This window comes from Bombus affinis, chromosome 8 (assembly GCF_024516045.1).
Source record: "Bombus affinis isolate iyBomAffi1 chromosome 8, iyBomAffi1.2, whole genome shotgun sequence".
Lineage (NCBI taxonomy): Eukaryota > Metazoa > Arthropoda > Insecta > Hymenoptera > Apidae > Bombus > Bombus affinis.
This window is the reverse complement of record NC_066351.1, coordinates 1,721,519-1,741,221: the sequence shown is the minus strand read 5'-3', so window position 1 is coordinate 1,741,221 and position 19,703 is coordinate 1,721,519. Positions and strand designations below refer to the sequence as shown.

General features: G+C 35.3%; 1 protein-coding gene across 2 annotated transcripts in view; it reads right to left on the bottom strand.

Annotated features, from left to right (window-relative positions):
- LOC126919435 (LIM and SH3 domain protein Lasp) overlaps positions 1–18,966 on the bottom strand; it is a 38,273-nt gene extending 19,307 nt beyond the window's left edge. Inside the window, exons 1-2 of one of the 2 annotated variants that reach the window (XM_050728747.1) lie at positions 18,581–18,966; positions 4,607–4,701 (exon numbers count right to left, since the gene is read on the bottom strand). In XM_050728747.1, the coding sequence (XP_050584704.1) occupies positions 4,607–4,701; positions 18,581–18,649 (164 nt within the window). In that variant the 5' untranslated portion in view covers positions 18,650–18,966. The remainder of the gene's footprint in view (positions 1–4,606; positions 4,702–18,580) is intronic. The other variant, XM_050728748.1, reaches the window with a different exon arrangement.
- Between the last annotated feature and the right edge of the window lie 737 nt (positions 18,967–19,703).

Sequence of the window (19,703 nt, the reverse complement as noted above, 5' to 3'; positions counted from 1 at the left end):
TGGAGGAAAGACGCAGAGGAAAGACGCCGATGGAGAACGGAAGACGAGGAAGGGAACTGTCGCGTCGGTGGAACAAAAGCGGCCACGAAGAAACACGTGTTACCTTTTGCCATAGGCATTCGCCGGGTGTAGTTAATTCTGCGCGCGTTGCGCGACGACAGAACCCGGAACAAGTGTTCGCGCGCATTTGTAAGCAACAGTACATCAACCAGGGGAAACGTTTCGCTTAATTCAAATTGTTTTCGCGCGCTTCACGACGTGGGAAACATCTGCTGGAGACATGGTTGGATTGGACCAGCTTTGGCGAACAAATGAAATTGGTAGGAAGGATGATATGCAATGGAAAATTGGAAAATCGTGATAACAGCTGTATGTAATTTTCTAGTATCTAATCTTGGTTTCTGCTAAAGGATTAAATACAAGTTTCATTATGATATCTTTCCATCCTGCATCCACGTTTCGCAATTCGTGGAAGCTGTTAATCGAGGAAGACGAGTTAATTCCTTTTACTCGGAATCTTAATCTCTTGGAGATAATTCCTTTATTTTCATCAGTTTCCAGTATAATTTGGATAACTTTTATAACGCGTATATGTGGAAAAATTTCATTAATCGAATCTCTTGAAACCCTTGGCGTAAGTAATTAGAATTTTGTATTTAACGGTAACTCTGAGAAATTTCTTCTTTTGTCTATGCGAATCATTTCAATTATCACTTTCAGTAATCAGCCTTAAATTGAAAATTACGTAAAGGTATTGTGTTCTTTTTGATACTCTTTTTGAATGAACGAATGCTCGGACGAAGGAGGTCATCTAACTAGCAGACAACGTACGTTGCTCATATATACGGGCTCATAAAAATTAAATGAACGGTGGACAGACGCGAGAAAGGGGGAAGATAAAGAGCAAGGGAAATGAAGGTGAGGGGTGAGCAGGACCGAGCGGGAGGATGCCAGACGAATGAATGAATCTCACGACTCACACGTGTTCTGCTTTGCTTATTCAGACCATCGCACCGTCTGATTCGACACGCATTGCTCGACACATGCACTCTGTCATTCCCGTAGCGAGGAACGCGATGCCGCCTCATAAACCGTTCGATTCGCGTAATTTTTCTTCTCCACCTTATAGTCACGTTCGGTGTAATTGGTAGAAGCCGTACGTTATTCTCTACATAATGGAAGCTGAGTTTTCGATACAGAATCAAAGCACTTTTATAAGACGCGTACGTATGCGGCTACATCAATCGGTGTCCACATAGTGTTTTAATTTACGACCTTGCTATATCGGTTCCACTAATTATATGCACGCAGGATATTCGAATTTCTACGGGGTGATTCTACAAACCAGGACAACGTGCAGTTGTTCTTTAAACGATGGAGATGAAGATGAAGATTCCGACGAAAAGCAGATGTCGGATGGTTTAACGAGATCTATCTTCTTATAACGTGACTTCTGCAAGTTGCAGTTGTTCTTTACCGAGCAAATGTACTTCCTTCTTTGAGGCAGGAAAAAATGAAACAACGAACCGTGAAATATTATACAGTCAATTACAAAAGTTCTTTAAATTCGAAACACTGTGACAAAGATATTTTCAGCATCGAGTTTCCTATTAATTGAACTCAAAAAAAATAACAAACGATTCTATGACGAAATGTATTTTTTATTTCTTTTGATAATCCCGTTATACAAAATTTGATGGGTATATATAGGATTTTATGTGTACAATATATATAGAGCACGAACCATAAAAATTGCAAATTTCATTCACACGGAATATAAAGATAAAATTCAACTTCGGCCATATATTAGAAATCCATGATCTATAAATAATGATCGAGAAAATCGTAACGTCTGCGTGTTCTTCGATTTCTTAAAGCCTCGTAAGATATCGTCAATATGCGCGCAATCAAGCGAGGACGTTGCAGAAATTTCGTTTCCCCGTGGCAACGGAACGACCTAGTATTCGTGCAAATTGCAGGCCGTTACGTGGCGAAAAGACACAAAACGCCGGAGAAACGCAGATTCGATACGCATTTCGAAGGATTTCATCATCGCAGATGCTCACTCGGAATACTCCGCGAGTCACTGCTTTACGGTAAAACGCTGTGCATGCCGATCGTCTCCTGGATCGACCTGGATCATGAATTACGTTGTTCGATTTTGAAGAATCGAGCGCTATTGACTTGATAAGTGTGGAAAATTTGAAAAATACAAAATTCAATACAGAATTCAATGATACTGATTGGTACTGATTATTCAAATATTATTGATTGGTAATATCGCTGTTTGATAATATATTTCAATTGAAAGAGTATAAAAAAACATATTGTGGAGAAGTTATCACGAAAAAGCATTAAATCTCGCACGCTTTCTCCTCGGCCTTCCCCTCGTATATTCCAACTGATCTACGTCAGTGACACGAAATTGAGTGGTACTTGAAATCAATTTCAACGTGTCAACCGACGATAAACAAGCAGTAGCTGCACTTAATTTTTTTTTCTTTTTTTTTTTTTTAGTAATACTGATGATCGACATTTGCAAACGTATAGAAAGGAATTTTATACAAATATGGTGCGCTCATCCAGCGCGAATTTTATTTCAATTGATTATATATGAATATTGATGATATATGAATAATAACGATGATTATAATCTAACGCGAAAATAAGTGTATCTAATTATGGATGAATTCAATTTGAATATTTCCAACATCAAACTTTCTAACTTCTTCTAACGCCCGGTGCGGACGAATGCTTTGTGGCAGTTAACCGCTGCCTTCTATTAGGTTGTCCGAAAAGTGTCTTTCTTTTACAGACACGTCTTTTACGACGATATATCTTTATACAAACATGAAACCTAATCTGTCGAACGTTGTGATGTTTATTTTGATAGAACGAAATGGATCATACGTAATTCGATAAAATAATATAAAACGGAAAATGTGGTGCATCCATTATTTCCTTATAAAACGAAAGAAACTTCTTGGACGACTTAATACAACAATGCACCTTCGTACAAACGTGAAATCAAATCTGTGAAATGTTTATCTCAACAATGGATCGTACGCAATTCGACAAAATAATATAAAACAAAAACATTGTGCGTCTATTATTTCCTCATAAAACGAAAGAAACTTTTCGGACAACCTAATAGATAACAGTGATACGAAGCGGTGGCAAATTAACGCAAAACGTTCGTGTGAATTGGAAGAAAAATTGGACGCCCGAAGCCGGTCTGCCGCTCGCCTGCAACGAACCTAAATTCCTTCCAAATTTCTAATTCCTTATCAGAAGCTAAAGAACGACGTTTCCCAGAACACAGGGGAACAGATGGCATGCTTCCCCGCGTACCGATGCCTGGTTCACTCAATACACTTTCGGATCCTTTCACTCAGATCCCTATTGGAGACCATGAGTCGCAACGACGCGACACAGCGCAGTGGACGTGGCAAGGACACGGCAGCTGAAAGGAGCCACGATAAAAGGAGGATCCGTTGAGAAAACACGACAACTATACGTTATCCTGACCGCAGAATCGCGCGCTTTCGCCACCTCGACTGCATCTAACCATGAAAACTGGCCATTTCTTACGAATCCATGTTTCTTTCTCGCCAATCATTTTTCTTTTTCGTCTAAACACGAGCTTAGCAGTTTATTACACGCTAAAGAAGCTGAGTACACGTGTGACCGATGATTTAATTGGAAATGAGAGAGCTGTTAGTCATTAAGAATTAATAGCTTGGTTTCGTTACGGCGTGGATTATGGAGTTTATAACGTTTGAGAAATGATAAAATTAACAGTTTGAATACTTGAAAATCTGTTTACGAGATTATGTATGTAATAGAGTAATTCATTCACAGAACTATGAATAGATGCGCATTTTTTATTTTATATTATTTTATGGATTTATGTATGATCCATTTTGTAGTAGTAGAATAAAATGGATCAAACGTAACTCAATAAAATAATGTAAAAGAAAAAATGTTGTGCATCTACTATTTACTTATAAAACGAAAAGAACTTTTGGGACAACCTAATATTTGAAATTAGGGAAAAGTTGAACGAATGTCTGGTAAACTCTATTTCTCTTAAATTTTACCATTACAATCGTTATACTTTGATACTTTCATAAATCATGACGAAATTAGAGCCATTAGAGTTTGAATCCTGGACAGTCTGTTTAAAATACCAATGACAAGTGATTTACATATTTCGAATTAAGGAAAAGTTGAACAAAAGTCACTAAAAATTAATGACTTTGATTTGGTCACAAAAGTTTATGAAACATGGAGTTTGAAAAATGGTAATAGTAAGAGTTCGAATACTTGAAAATCTATTAAATGAGAAACTAATGGAGAAGCGATTTATGGAAATGTTTGTAATTAGCAAAAGTTAAACGAAAGATCAAAAAGAAGTAGATCTATATATCAGAATTTATTATCCAAGAAGGAGGATGTTTATTTAATATTTCCTATCTAAATGATGAACTTTTGGCTTTAATTACATAGATAAGAGTGATTCAATGAACTAGTTATTATTCTGTTTACAAAATATAGGATCATGCATCATGTCGCAATATAAAGTGAAGAATTCTGTGCTACTTACGCCTCGCAGTATGGCTGTTTGTTGAAACCCTTGTACGTTCGCATGTTCAGAATCATGCCGCAACCCTGACACTTGAAGCACTGTTTGTGCCATATCTGCAAGAAATATATCATTGAGTGAATTTTTCCCTCGAACTTTGTATATAAATACATATTAACCCTTAGTGTGCTATGGGCGCATATACGCGTCTGGCGAAAGCTATCGGCGTAGACTAAGGACACATATATGCGTTTTCTGTAAGTGCCTGGCATGGACTAAGGACGCATGTATGCGTTTGTCAATTTTTCCAAACACCTACGCAGAAGTAAGTACTATTACGTTTGTGTGAGATAAATATAAATGCATTCCTTAGTAACGACAGTAAACAGATGCATATAATGCCTCGTTATAACAGTTGTCTACCTGTTTCGCGGACAGTCGCATCTAATTATCAAGAAGGAAATGTGTTGTTTGTGTGAAAAATAAGAGAATGCAGAAAATGCGATGTCGGATTATGTATCGATAATTGTTTTGAAATTTTTCACACACAACTGAATTATTAACTTGTGTTATATTTACTAAATTTAGTTTCCTAGTTTATTGTTTTCTAGTTTATTGTAAATTTCAATGTTTATAATAAATAATTAATACTAAAAATAACGCTCTTGAATCATTTAATTTCGTGTAAAAGAATTACTATAACTTATTACGATTTGCGCTTTGAATAGTCAATCAACAGAGTTCAGTCTAACGAAAAAGTATTCCGTCCACAGCGATCGTCAGCGCTAGCCGCGCGCCGTCCGTACGGACCGCATAGGCCGCGAATATTCAGCACTCTAAGGATTAATGAAACATTAACCAGTATATTTGTAAAATGTTATAAACAGTTAAAAAATAAAGGAGGAAATTATAAAAAAAGAAGACAGAAATATTGGGTCGTCCGAAAAGTTTCTTTCGTTTCATAAGGTGATAATGGATGAACAATTTCTTGAATTAGGTATGATCCATTTATGTTCGTGCATAATTCAATAAACTAATATAAAACAAAAAACACTATGAGTCTATTATTTCCTTATAAAACGAAAGAAACATTTCGGACAACCTAATACCAAGAATATTGTGCACATTGTTCATCTTTTTTTTATATGATCAACTCCATAGAAAAGATAGAGAAAAATGATATTAAAAAGATTATTTTTTTAATTTATCACGAAGATCTCCAGTATCTATAGTATAATATTTATGTCATCTCCTTACTATAAAGAAGATTATATCTCGATTCTTGCGATCATGGAAGTGACTCTATACCAATGGTCAAAGAAGAAATCGGCAGGTACGCAGAAAAATACAAGGAAAGAGCGGCAACATATCCAAACCAGCTAGCTGCTGAATCTAGCCTAACTCTCATAGAAAGAAGATTAAAAAGAAAACACCCCAGTGACCTCACTAAAGAAACAAAATAGTCAAATTCGAAGATGGTATCCCGCTGGGGGTGGCCGTCCACATGTTATTTAGCAATTAAATTAGAAAAATTTACCAAATGTTCAGCTGCACAAATTGTAAAGTACAAATTAAATAATAAAAAACAAAAGAAAGAAATAGAAGCGACTCGTTTGATTCTGAAGAAGCTGAACGCTAACTATGTATCCAAGTAATCAAATCATGTGACATGCAACAAGCCATTCTCTTTATTTTGAAAGATTCATGAGACTTTTGAGCGGCTCAAATATAAATCCAGTATTTTGGTATCAGTCTGAAGAAACTGAGAAGTAAAATGAAACATTCTGTAGGATAAAAGTGAGAAAGAATACCAAGAACCATTCGTCTCGTATCACACGCAAAAACCGACAGTTTCGCTCGCCGTATTTTCACCCACGTGCAAGAAAGAAACATTATTCGTAGGTTTCTAGGAGAACAAAAGCCATCTAATCGTGGCAATGCCTTTGTTTCATTGTTATTCATTGGTAGCATCTAAACGATAGTACGTAGCCTCCCAACATTGTCTTTTCTGCGTGAGGATTTATCACGTGCCAACAATAAGCACGCACTCTGACCCAACTATCCATTTTCTAATGATAAATAAACACGTGAAATAGTATTCTTCGATAAGATCGGCGAACGTTCAATGAGTGAAAAACGTAATTATCGTTTTTCTGTCGAAGGTCGCGAACAATTGGAGATATCCAGAAGAAAATATCCTCGAAGAACCCCCGCTAAATATTTTCATGTTTCGCAGTCTGTAAAAGTAGATCAGGAACGCGATATCTATGAAAATTAATTCGTTTTGTAAATCACCATGTGTCGTAACTCTACCAAAGAGATCACAACGACAATTCGATTTAGAATGCGTTTGGTTCTGTATAGATCCATCAGTCGAACGTTTCTCACAGCTGACCCAGAGATAACCGAAGGCCGTCATAGTTGCTGTTCGATAATTAGCAAGGCTGCTGGTGATGTCAGATGTCGAATAAGGTCGCGGATCTTAGAGTAGAACGGCCATCGCGGGAAGGCCTACACCCGGAAAGAGAGAAATGACTCACGAGCGTGTGAGTCAACTTTGATCGCGGTCAACAAAGGGTTATAATTATTCCTCGTGAAAAACGCCTTGTCTCTTGAACGCTTTTTATTCTCCAGACGTTTCATTGTATTTAGGATAAAGTTTCTCTCTTTTTGTGTGAATTGTCGTAAAGATCGCGAAAACCAGTGAATTTTAGTTCGGACGTAAAAATTACCTAAGAAATAGAAAACTACTGTCTATTTTTGGATCTGCTGTGGCCCGCATATTTTTTAACACAAAGAAACTTAATAATATGTTAATCATCTAACATAAACGTTGACCAAAAATGGCCATTTTAATAATCAATACAAATCACGGTAGAAAAGAAAGCTAGTTTGATCTTTTTGTTATTCAAGCCAACTTTACCTATGGTTCTTGCAAAGCATTGTAAAGTCGAGAACTAAAAGGCAGAGCAAAATTGCCGGCTAATGGACCTTCCAAAACCGTTAAACGTTACTACGTATGTGCTAATTACCGCGTAAATGAGATAGTCTTTCGTGGTCTTTAATGTATCATCGAGCAAGCCGATCATCGATCATCGTTAATCAACCACTTACGTGAGAAAACAGCAACAAAATATATAAATAATTCATCTATATATTATATATATTCAAGCGTATACTAAATTGTCAAAGAGAAATATCGAAAAACACTAAAATGCATGAAACACAATTAAGAAAATACACAATTTGCACTGTTGGCTCGAAATACGATGACTTAACCAAATTTGAAGTTTCAATGTCTAATGTTACAAAGCTTTAAATTTCCATGTCGAATTTTTCAATACTTCAAATTTCACATGTCCGCGTTTCAAATTTCAATATCCAATTTTTGTAATTTTAATATTTCAATCGAACCAACAACCACGAGAAAGAAGAGAGAAAAACACGGGAATGCAAAAGAAGAGATAGTAACCGGTTGAAGCAATGGCAAAAGTACTTGAGCAATCTTGTCACGTTTCGATTTCTAGACGATGCAGGTCGTCAGTGTCAGTCCGTGAGACGGTGGAATGCATCGTCGAACAAACGCAACGGTACCTTATTTGTATCGTGCAGGCAATGTTAATCGCGCCACGAACAAATGCTAGCAGTGCCACTTTCGATCGTGCTTTACGTGGAGAACGCTATGGGACCGGCTAGCACGTGACGCACACCCTGGATCTCGTTGTTTCAATTTAATTGCAATTACTTAATCGCGATTAGCGGTAATTGCTCGTGGTACCGCTTTCAAATCGGCCAGTGAACAGTTAGTTGCTTGATTGCAAGTAAAAATTCCACTCGCGAACGTCACGAACGCGTAACTTTGCTGAAATTACTTGCAAGCCGATGAATAATCGAAGAAAACGATGATATTATTATATGATAATATTATTACGATATTTGAGATTAGAAACTTGGTTTGGAAAAATGTAGAAAGTTTGATAGATCTGTGGTAACGTAATTGGCATTTTAATTATACAAATGTTTCAAAAAAGCTGAGAAAACGATAGTAGTATTATCAATCGCAAGTTATCGCTTGATAAATTCTTTTGTATAATTATAACAAGACTGATAAATTTTACAGATGAATTTTCTAAATTACAAATTGATTGTTTTAATCGATACGTATTAAACAATTGTAGAAATTGTTTCATGTAACAAGAATTTATAACTTATAACATGTAATTTATAAATTTACTGATATTATCAGTAGATTGCAAATGTTTATACAAATAAAGAAGTATAATCTAGATACATATACATATAGATACATTTGAATCTCTAAATATTATAACAATTTTATATTTATTTATATTTCATAGTTATTTATACATATTCTATGTATTTTGTATATTTAAATTTCCCACAAATACATAGAAATCCACGATTTAATTAATAAATAGAAAATTATTTAAAAACTACTCGAATGAACACATCACCAAAATGTAGTACATAGCTGCGTATTTTGTTCGCGTTTGAGTCATGAAATTTCCCGAGGACTCACGATTGCGTGTACGCATCCAAAACGATCTCGCGAGGTAGCGACGAGTAGCAACTTAACTCGATTACTCAATTATGTACGATGTTTGCGATTCGATTATACAGTCGATATTCACGAACGACACGATAAAACCCGATGGAACATTGTACTCGGAGCACTTTCACTCGTTTTTGGAATGTTTTTCGCTCATGCAACGACCAATCCCTTATTTCGCAAGACATTTTACTCGCCATAAACGTTGTCCAGGATCAAATATGGTCATCGAGCTTTACGATGTTTTACGATGAAAACGATGCCGTTAATTGATCACATCGCATCATACATAAGATCGTAGTTATTAAGCTTAACAATATATTTTATATTTGCTGATACTGGTTCCTAAACTGTGTTCACTTTAGGTATATGTATGTCGTTTTAAGTATTCATCTTTCATTTCATTCATCTACCTATTTATATTTATTGATTTATTACTTTCCTACAGAAGCAATAACGTGTTATGTAGTACATTTTTGGTATTATTAATCCATCTGGCACCATGATTGACCTAAACGAGGGTTGGCACATTTATAAAATTGTAGAACCAGTCGTTTTGACTGCTGTGGTATTGCTAGTGTTAGCATCTAGCGATCGATCTGGAATTTTCCTGATAAATGATATCATCATATCGAATGATACGCGGTAAAAATTTTAAAAACGTGTGGCAAATTGTACAAAAAGAGGAAACTGGTTAATTGGGATTCGATAAACAGATTGCAGGACCCTTTTACACTTTGACAAGTACCAGTCATTTCGACTGGTATTGGTATAGGCAGCCTTGATACAAAATTATTTTCAGTTTGAATACATAAAAAAGAAAATAAAATTTATTATATTATTCTTTTAGTTATCGTTACGAAAGTCATTACATCAATGCGGAAAGAAATATAACATGAAGTAGGAATTTTAAAATAAAATTGTAAAACCAGTCAATTTTACTGGTGTGGTAGTTCTAGTGTTAATTTATACAATATATTATATTGTATAAATTTACGTTGAAATAAATGGATTCACCTAATCAAGTACTAACTGAAATTTCTTTCGAATAAATGCAGTTTCATCCTATAGAATTACATTAATGATAGAATGATTTAATACCATCGAGAAATCACCACTGTCGACTAAACGATTGACATACATCCTTCTCTATATATACTTCTATGCATTAACCCTTTGCACTCGGAATTTTATTTCAATTTCTTTAGCAGCAGCTCTCAACCCTTTTAAGTGTTTTATTTGGAATTTACTTTAACTAAAAAATAAGACAATTTAAATAAATAAAGGAAAAAAGAAATTCACTTAAATACCAGTTTTATTCACACTATTGTTGTATTTTGTAATTTTTAAGTGTATGATATATCTTGAAACAATTTCCAGGATGCAATCCTGCTTTTCTTTCGCACGTTTCACAAAAAAAGGTGGGACATGAAAGAATGTCGAGTGGGACTCGACAAAAAAGCTCCTGAGATAAAAATTAATGTCGAGTCACACTCAGCATAGGAGTGCAAAGGGTTCATATTCCCCTAATTATCATGGTGGCACTTAGTATGAAACCCATTAAGCTCTCTCGAAATCGATACCAGTAATCGATCAAATGATCCTTCCCCTCAACACTCCTGCACATTGTTCTGAATATTCATATATTTTCTGCATTACGTGCATTCTGTACATATTTGCACTTACATATACAGGGTGGTTGGTAACTGGTGGTACAAGCGGAAAGGGGGTGATTCTACGCTAAAAAAGAAGTCGAAAATATAGAATAAAAATTTTTCGTTTGAGGCTTTGTTTTCGAGAAAATCGACTTTGAATTTTCGCTAGGTACGCGTGCACTTTATCACGTCTCGTTATAACGGATCTCACTGTAGATCGTTGTCTCGATGGATATTATCGCAGTTTAAGTTTGTTTTTGCCATAACGGAAAATTAGGAATACATAATGAAATAATATGAAGTAATCATAAAGTTTATTATTACAAAAATTGCTAAAAATCTTGCCCATTCTGGCGAACACATACCTTTGCTCTTCTAATTAAATTTCTATGAATATTTTCTAACGTATTCGATTGTTTTAAAGTATGAATGGCTACAATATTTTTTTCTTTCAATTGCTCGCAACTTGCGATTTTTTCAGAATAGACAATTGGAAGTGTTTATCAACATAACGTCAATCGAGACAACGATCTACAGTGAGATCCGTTATAACGAGACGTGATAAAGTGCACGCGTACCAAGCGAAAATTCAAAGTCGATTTTCTCGAAAACAAAGCCTCAAATGAAAAATTTTTATTCTATATTTTCGACTTCTTTTTTCGCGTAGAATCACCCGCTTTCCGCTTGTACCACCAGTTACCAACCACCCTGTATATATGTAATATAGATCTTCATAGCTTACCTATAAAACGTCAGTTTTGTCAACATTTAAAGTAAAAAATTGCAGGAATTTCCCTTTCGTACGAGCCACGATCGCTCATATGTTACACAATTACAAGGAACAGGAGCAGAGGATGGTAACAATCGGTCGTGTAATCGTGCACGTTGAATAACCAGCGTGGTTTTTCCGTATAAGGATGCTTCCCTACTCGGGAAGAAAGCGCGGCGTGCGAAATTAAATCGACCGCATAGAGGCAAGGAATCGTATCACACTATCACGATGGAATCGCATCGCGCGACGTTTCGTCGTTGAAAGTGAAAGTTGGCGCGGCCGAATCGCTTCTCCGCGGACAATGACAGCCAAATGATCCCGTATGACCTTTCTAACCTTCTAAATATCAAACGTTGTACATATCTCATCGATGGCAACGTATATGCCCGTATACATTATTTTATTATTTGTGGTCGATGAAACTTTGCAGAATAGAAGTAGTTTAATCAAAATCGAATGAAATTTAATGTTGAATGACTTGCTAAGGATAAAGATAGTATTTCTTGACATGGAAAATTAGTTCGAAGTCTATGTTAAAATTGATGTAGAAGATAGGAAAAAATAAATTGGAGAAATTCAAGTAAGAATATTAAGTTTAAAAATTAATCTTTATAAGTTAAATAATCTATGTAGCATTAATCCCTAATCTATTAGGTTGTCCGAAAAGTTTCTTTCGTTTCATAAAGTGATAATAGATAAACAACAATTCCTGTTTTATATTATTTTATTGAATTAGGTATGATCCGTTTCGTTATATTTCTATTATTATGCTCGTGCATAATTCAATAAACTAATATAAAACAAAAAAACATTGTGCTTCTATTATTTCCTTATAAAACGAAAGAAACTTTTCGGACAAGCTAATACATAGATCAGGGATTAATCTATATCTAGAGATGCAATTTAAGCGAATTCGAACTGCTTCGAATGTATATAAGTGGCGGGAAATTTGAATCATTTCAAACATGATTCGATACTTGAAACGTTTGGAGGTTTTGTAAGGAGGTATAAATTATTTTGCGGTGAAATTTGAACGAATACAACTTGATTTGTTTCGCTACGCTCGCAAATGGCAAGGATGTTGATTCGTCAGGAATAAAAATGCGATGTTGAAAGTAGAAACTGGCGTCAGAGTTGGTAGTTCTATCGAATAGTTTTTTCCTTGCTTTGCAAGGGAAATAGTTTGTGGTTTTAGATTTATAGAAATGTCGCCGAGGATACAGGTTTGTGGTGATAAATTAGTATGTTGCAGCTTGTCGGAGAATTGAAATGCAACGAGGAGGTTCTCGATTTTTTCCTACTAAAAAGTATCTAGTAGATGTTACTCGCGCACGTAGAATAATTATTCGCGTTTTCGCAACAACCGGTGGGAAACAACCGGATGCCGTGTCGCATCGCTGGCATAACATAAATTTCTAACGGCTGAAACCGGGGATGCAGGAAAGTAAAAGGCTCATTCTTCTAGATCACATCGTGCATCCCATGATATTACCTCAGATCATTCTATTATCTAATACAATTCTCTTTGTTCAACAAGAATAAATTCTTCAAACTTTAGATAAAATTTTTACTCATAGATAATGTAATTTTTCGTCGATTATCGATCATTTTAAATTGTTGAAAATACATAATTAATCGAGTTCTTTGACATTTTTAGATAATTATTTTTTTTTAATGATTATTTAGTCTTATGTTATTTAATCGACAATTCTCGTTTGATTAATTAACGCCCTCACTATTTATCATTAGGAAGATCGTTCGACTAATTTCAAAGTGGAGATCATGAATATTCTCAACGATGAAAAATATTCTTCTCGGTGGAATCACATAAAAGACATTCGAGCAAATATTTGTGGTTCGACTCTCAAGCGGAGCGCAAACGTTCGTACGCTCGGCTCTCGAATCAATGTATTTTTGAAGCGATGTAGGCGCAACAGGTTGGGAATGACTCCCACCTGTTGCAACCGTGTGCCAGGCCCACGCAACCGAGTAGCCTCAGCCTGGAATTCGATTATAATTTCACTAAACAACGTTATTCCTGAGGATCACATAGCACGTTACTATAGTCATATGATAGATGATCGTTTCGGATTTGTTGCCGAGCTATCGTGACATTTCCATTTTTCGTTTCGGTGATCTTTCGTATTTGAGTGGTATTCAAAGCAAAGGTGAGCGTTTGAATATGTGAAGTTTCATTTTAACTTCGATCTGTTATTTATACAATTTGAAAATTTATCAGCTATAAAATTTATAAATTAAAAAAAAGTTTGAAAGTTTGATAAATTGAGAATGAGGAAATTTCGAAATGATAAAGTTTAAATGCTCCAAAATTGAAAGTTACAAAGATAAAGGTTTAAAAGTTAAAAATTCAAAATGACAACAAACGTGTTCAATTTCTATGGAAGCAAAGAGGACAACGGTTCACTCCTCGCCCTCGACCACGCCTTAATTTAATCATAGCGCGTGTTTTTGAAAAAAGAAAGAAATAACGGCCAAGGGGCGAAAGAAAACAGAGAAGAGGAGGATCAACAATGCCGAGGGTGGTGAAAAAAGCAGCTAGCGGTTCCTTCTCGGTTAATGGGACGGGGATTAATTGCTTCTACACCAGGATGCGTATGTCTGGCCGTACGCACATACGGGTCGTGTAAATTGAAACAAGACACTATTTGAATCCGGCGCTGCACCATAACCGCGCCACATATACGATCGAACGTGCAAAAATAGAACAAACACTGTGAACGCGCTTCAAGCCCAGTGAAAGTATCCATTACAACGAAAAAATTCGTATAACGTGCGCGAGGAATAAAGAGCGATCTATAGATCGCAATCTAAAAATACATAATACAAACGAGATCGGTCAAATACTTTGCCACTACGAATTAGAAAACAATAAGAAACTACCAATTTTTATATCCTTTTGCGTTCTTTTCCGCCTTACAGAGTAGATATTCCTTTGCAATCTAATATTATATATATTTATAATATTAGATTAATAATAGAGAAGAGAAGGGCAATACGAGACGGGGAGGAACGACAAAAAGGAAGCACAGTTGCCATAGTTTTTTAGTCATTAGTTTTTAGTTTTTTTAGTTTTTAGAGATAGAATAATTAAGGGAGTGCAATAGAATAGAGTGGATAAGAGGGGAGGTAGGTATATAAGAAGCGAAATAGGTATAAGAAATATAAAACCGAAAGTTCGTCCAAAGCCGAAAGGCACGGACTAAGCAATGATAAAAAAAAATATTAGATTACATACAGAGAGAGAGAGAGAGAGAGAGATTTTCCCATACATAAACTTGTTAATAAGCGGTGTAAAAGTCTGTATGGACAAAGTACAGATACGTATATACGCCACGCATGCCCCATCCTCACTGGATGCTTTCATTTCCCCTATCACTGTCATCATTAGTTCTATGGCGCCAATTTGAAATTTCGTGGAATACAATAAATAAATTTGAACGAAGAAAATAAATTCGTTATCGTTTTTCTATTATAAAAGTATACATAACGATCGTTTTGTTTATTTCATTATGGAAGAACCCATTGCAAAAAAGTACAATAATATAAGTTATAGGTATAACACGAATTTGAGATTGTGAAGATTACAACAAGCTACTTTTTGAATTAATAAAATGAAAATTCTTTCGTTATCATTTGTATCTTATAGAGTTATACGTGACAATAATTTCGCTATTTCATTGCGAAGCGAATTTCAAATTGCAAACAGAGAACATCAAATAAAGTTGAATATTTCTAAAAAGAAAAATTGTCCCATTGTCGTTTTTCCACTATATAGCCATATTTAACGACCGTTTTGTTCCTTAATTGCAGACAACTACGTTACAAAAAGACAACGTCCTTTTAGAAGTAATTTAAATTTCTCCTGATTAGAGGAACGCGGCACGCGTTAATTGTTCTTCGTGCGCTAAATTCGTCTTCGTCGACGATGCAACGCTCTCGCTACTCGCTTTGATCCGCGCACGTTGTCCTCCGTACTCGAGGTTTCTTCGCAGATGGAGACCACTGAATCAAGATGGAGAAGGAACGAAGATATAGAAGAAGAGCGTGCGAGAGAGAGATAGAGAGAGAGAGAGAGAAGAAGGTGCTTCTATACACGCTATTCACAAGAACGTACAGGCTACGAATAACGAGAAGGCAAGATATGCGCGTGCGCACGCGGAGAAAGGAAAAATCAACGAGCGCGGTAACAGACTGCAATTTTACAAAGAAATAATTATTCGCGGGTAGATCCGATTCTAGTGGTTTGCCTTCGTACATAAAGTATATATATATATATATATATATATATATATATATATATATATATAATTAAGTTTCTACATAACACAATGTTGACCGATCACGAATAAACTCGCATCTTCATGCACAAAATTAAATTGTTAGTTTTTTATAAAATAGCCTGTGGCGCGAGTCAGTTTTTATATGAAATAGCCGGTCAATTATGTGTTAAAGCTTGTATGATTTTAATAATTGAAAAAGTAAAAAATTTGATACCAGTTATTTTGACTGGTTTGGTATTCATTTCGCTCATAAGAATACTTATGTATATTAATAGACAGTGATTTTCATACGTACATACGTATATTATATATTAAAATTGATCAAAAATCATAATTTTGAGCCACGCACATATGTATATACTGTGTATTATATACATATGTATATAAATACTAAATGTTAGACAGGTGAATTAAATTAAGGAAAAATTGGAGCTGTAAATCGTAACGTCCTAAAGTTTAACATACACTGTATTTAATAAAATTAAAAACAAAAGAATTGTAAACATTTTCAAATTTGTGTCTATCCTTTAGAAAGGTTAATGGCTGAGTAATCTAGTCGTGACCCAGAGAAGGGGCTAAAAATACATGAACTTAGAGGAGAGCAGGCGAAGGACGTAGGAAGTGAATTTAGAAAACCAACGTGAAGAGATCGCGCGTTTCGATACGTCCAAATTTAGGAGATCCAAGACTTTGCGTCCAGCTCCGGTTCGCTTTCCGGCGCAGAGTACCGCCTACACGATTTAAGCCTCGTTAACGCGATCCTATGTGCACAGTGTACGTTAAATAAATTGTAACTGCTATACGTTATTTCAACGTCTATAATCTTATTGAAGACGATTAAGCGACTGAAAGTCGCGATATGTTCAACTATTCCACAAATACAATTTACAAATTAACGAAAGGGTTAATGGCAATAAACACGTGCAATTCACGCCAAATCATTAGTTACCGCGTCGATAGTAACATGCTTGGCACGTGCAGTTTTCTATGCCACATTGTGTGCACTGTCGTGACGCTTCCGTCGAAACAACCCTATTAACGACATTGCCTCGCCACCAGTTAGTTGAACTGTCCCGAGACGCGATTCTGTGACACAATATAAGATGAAAATCAAGAATGAGAAAATTATTTTGCAGAGAGGCTTCATCTTCGAGAGAAATGCTTTTGAAAATCAAAAAAGTACAAATGAAGTTAAATTACCTAGTAATTTATTACATTACTTAAGATTTTGTTGAAAATGTTGCCCATTGACACGGCCATCACATAACATCTGTATCTAAACTAAAACAATAAACTAACCTCAAAATGTTTGTTACTGCCATTTATTATGTTCGTTGTGTTCATTCCTAAATCTTACAAATAAATTAGTAAGGAGATATTGATAAATAAGTCCTGACATTGTACTCTGTATATATGAAAAAACATAAGAGATGTTTGTGTTAAAACTTCTAACAAGTTAGAACATATACACTCGATAAGTTTTCATATATAAAACGAAACATCCAATATCAACTTGTTATCATTGATTTTCGTTGTATTTTGAATCATAAAATCTCATCACTTCTCTTATACTACTACAATTTTCAACATACGGTATATACCAAACTAAAATATCCACTAGAAACTAACAAATTTCCTTGTATGTCACATCCTCTGGAAAATGACTACGCATATCTCAATTAATCGTCTATTCGGATAAGCATGCGTAAGTTGATGATAATGGTTTCGATGAAAATGAACTAAGAACTACAAACGTACTATAAAGAAGCAGCATGTTCAACAGAAAAATGTTGGTCGATTCGATGGAAGGGAGAACAGAGAATATGTTGTACGCTGGCGTGGACGGACAGAACGACACAGACAATTATGCCGAATGGAACAGCACGCCTCAGTAAGCGGAACTAAACGAGAACGGTACATCCTACGATCTGTTGCAAAAAGTTCCGAGCCGTTCCACGCTATCCGTTCACAGCGGGATCATTCTTGAGGGAGATATGTATAAACCAAGAGCGGAACGTTTTCGAGGCGCAAAGAAAACAAAGAGGCTCGTGTAATTCTTTTACAGACAATAATCTACAATCTAGAATCTAGACTTTAGATAATACGTTGTCTATACAAAAAATCTTATCGCGTATTAGAGATTCTTTATATAAAGATTATTAGTTTCCAAGTGCAAAAACAAAGTTCACTTTACTTATTAAATTCGCATACGTAATGGGTTGGAAATAATCACACCGCACGAAAATCGTAAATCTTTCCGGGAAACTTTGAAGAGACAGAATAAGACCACTTCTGTCGTTCGAGTAACAGTAAACCAATAATTTAGCTCGTATTTATTGCATTAAATCAAATAAAGATAATATAAATGTAATTCTATAATCTATTTTCATTTCATGTCATTTGGTTGAAACATTTGTTACTACATACAGATGAATAGACTGCGAACTTTTATGTATTTATGAAAAATCTGATGGTGCAAAAATACACAGAATACACAAAATATGGATAAATATGTAAATATCGAAGATATAATACCCGTTATAATTTTTAGTGGATAGAATAAATCTCTACTTAGGTTCCACTTTTTAAATTATATTCATAAAAATATGAATTTGAATGAATATCCGCAATCTACAGATGAGAGAAAACGTAGTAGGATCTTCGAAAATTCACCAGACAAACACCACAAAAACGTACCTTGTCGAGGCACTTGAGCTCCTCGATCGGGTAGACCGTTTTCTCGCAGCGGGCGCACGTCTTGCTCATCTTCTACTTCTTCCTTCGTTTCTTCGTCGTCTTTCTTCTCTTTCTCTCCTTCACAGCCGCAGTTCCGCGTACGTATGTATCTTGGCCTCTCTTGTCTTCACGAAACACTGCGCGAACGTAAAAACACGTGTAGCACTAACGACACATCCGCGCGGTCTTTAGTATCGGGACGATCGCAGAAAATCAGAGACAGAGCACGTACACGATTTGAGATTGTTTACGAATTTTCTCGACGACAACCGCCACGATTAAGAAAATGCACACCAGCAGAAAACCTCGAACTACACGGGTGCCACAGAGCCGCACCAAACTACACTGCCCTCTTGTTCTCGTCTAGCTACAAAAACTTCTTGACTGACAGTAATGGTGGTGTACTACGCTAATCAAAACGGTAACGAAATATTTATATATATCAAATCTTCCCAAAATCTTTTCTGCAAGAAATTATTTATTTGAAAGACTTTAATTACGAACGAGTGAGATACTGATTTTATTATTCTTCGAAATGTTAGTTACAAATATTATTTCAAGCGTAGCTATCTCGAGTGCAATGTGTTGGTAAGGTAGAGCAAGTCGAAAATATCCTGATAATTTAGGTTTAGAATTACTTTCTCAGATTAAATTTTTTTACTTTAAAGTATCTTTTTTGTGTGATGTTTTAATAGATAACATGCGATAATTGGATATTTAATGATGCTATAATCGATACGTCTAATTCAATTGAGAAAGTTTTAAACTAGTAAGTGGTTTAACATACCGCGCTAGTCAATGTAACAACGTGTGCTATTTACGTCTATCAGTAATTTAATTTTCGTATGGCTAGAATTGAATGTAAGTAATCAAGGAATACGTATGATAATTTTAACATGATTATCTCCGTTTGCACTATAAATATAAGTAACTTTAAAACGTGACGTATATAAATATCAGCGTGACAAAGTCGGTATAGTAGAAAACTAATACGTTTGTAAAAGACAGTAATCTAAAACAATTCGCTTCTACTTTATGTTACATCCTATTTATTATTATATATACTATAATATATTTACATATA